We start from the raw sequence: 1,754 nt of genomic DNA on the forward strand, positions 1-1,754 counted from the left end.
CTTTATTTGCATCAGGTTAAGCAAAATGCAGGCTCCTTTGGCTCTCCTCAGCTCTCCAGCTCTGGTAAGTCACCTTTTATTCAGAGGAGCGTAGCAACAGCGGGGATATACGATTGTGAAGCCTTTCTCTGTGGTGCTTGGTTCCAAACGCTGTCCGGCCGCCCTCAGCTGAGGTGGGATCGCGTGGGTTTGTTTTACCGTGGATTGAACAAGGGAGGGAAACAAGGTGACCTCTGGTGACCGGAGGGTGAATCCGACCATCTTAATAGACGTGCATTGAACTGCAGGCCCGAGGGCTTCCCTGGGGATGAGCTAACTGACTGTCACAGAGATACGCAGTTACCCCTTTCTTCCGAGGGATGAATTAGGAAGAAGATGTTTGGAATTTAACACTGGCTGAACCGGTGGGGCAGACAGGACCCGTACCGTGTTGCAGCCTGTGGTCTGCGGCACTGTTGCGCGCGGACTTACTCCTGTTTTAGCCAGTTGGATTATCCTACATCTGCGTATGCCTTTGCTTTTTAGTCCCGTTTCATTCTTGAGACGTTCTAAAAAGTTCTAAGACTGTTCTTCATACAATAACTGCTCTTTTCTGAGGATTAGCGTGGACGCATCCAGCCACGGGAGTTAATTGTCTTGTGTTTTGCTTCAGTTCCGGTGCTGTTCCAGGGCTCTGGCCAGACCAGTTTCAGTGTCTGTTTTCAGCAGGCCTGAGGTTCAGACTCTACAGGTGAGACTCTTACGTGGCAAAGCGGGTGCTGTATTTCTGTGCTCGCTGCCGGTGATACGTGATGGTTCCTCCTCAGATGGAGGAGTAAGTTTGTATGTCGAGAGGATGGCTAGGACGGAGACGTAGCTCCTAGCCCAAATGGGTGATGGCTTAGCAAGCTTGGCTGGTTTTGCTCTGTCTTGACTAGAGGATAAATGTTGATAATCTTTTATTTAAAAAAAAGATACATTTATGATTAAAAGCGTGTCATTAGCACGTGTCTTCTCCTGTATCCCGCAGCCAGCTGGCGTTTCCCACCCACAGCTGACCCGCCGCGAGTTCCAGACCAGTGCTCTTTCCAGGGATATCGACACTGCTGCGAAGTTCATCGGTGCCGGCGCTGCCACGGTCGGGGTGGCTGGTTCGGGAGCGGGTATCGGGACGGTGTTTGGCAGCTTGATCATTGGCTATGCCAGGTAAGTAAGATGCCAGGCTGGCTTGAATTTATTCCCTTCTCCCAGCACTAAATTGAACGATTAGTAGAGCTTTCTCGGGAATAAAGGTCCAGCCCTACACGTGTAGTGCACCTAAGATACTGCGTTTAACTGACGCAGTCCTCCTTGGAATATAAAATGGTTGTTATAACCCGTTATTCTAGTAAAATAAATAAGAAAGCGCCTGGATTGTTTGAACCCACCCTGTACTTACTTCTGCAGGATGCAGCTGCTCTGTGGAGCTCTGCCCGCCCCCAGCAGAAACGAAGCACTAGTTGTTAGCAGGAACTGTTGCTTGGTGCCGCCGGGGCAGGTGAACCCCGCCTCCGGGGTTCGACATGTCTACATCGCTAAAACCGGGGAAAAATCACGGCTTTCTTATTCCAGCCTGCGGCTGCCTGCCGTAAAACTGGTTTGTGCTCCAGAATCCGTTGCCGGTGTGACGTAATCCTGGTTTTCTGTGATACGGACTCTGGTTTGGGTGTGTTTTCTCACTGTGGATCCTCTTTCCTCCCCCCCCCTCCCCTCTCTCTCTGGTTTGTTGTTCCCCC

General features: G+C 51.0%; 1 protein-coding gene across 1 annotated transcript; it reads left to right on the forward strand.

Annotated features, from left to right (window-relative positions):
- Nucleotides 1–6: 6 nt before the first annotated feature.
- ATP5G1 (ATP synthase, H+ transporting, mitochondrial Fo complex subunit C1 (subunit 9)) lies at nt 7–1,207 on the forward strand. The gene is made up of 3 exons (XM_019474247.1): nt 7–64; nt 653–730; nt 1,010–1,207. The coding sequence occupies exons 1-3, from the start codon at nt 26–28 to the stop codon at nt 1,187–1,189; spliced, it is 297 nt and encodes a 98-aa protein (XP_019329792.1). The 5' UTR covers nt 7–25; the 3' UTR covers nt 1,190–1,207.
- Nucleotides 1,208–1,754: the final 547 nt, after the last annotated feature.

This window comes from Aptenodytes forsteri, unplaced genomic scaffold (genome assembly GCF_000699145.1).
Source record: "Aptenodytes forsteri isolate BGI_AS27 unplaced genomic scaffold, ASM69914v1 Scaffold25, whole genome shotgun sequence".
Taxonomy (NCBI): Eukaryota; Metazoa; Chordata; class Aves; order Sphenisciformes; family Spheniscidae; genus Aptenodytes; species Aptenodytes forsteri.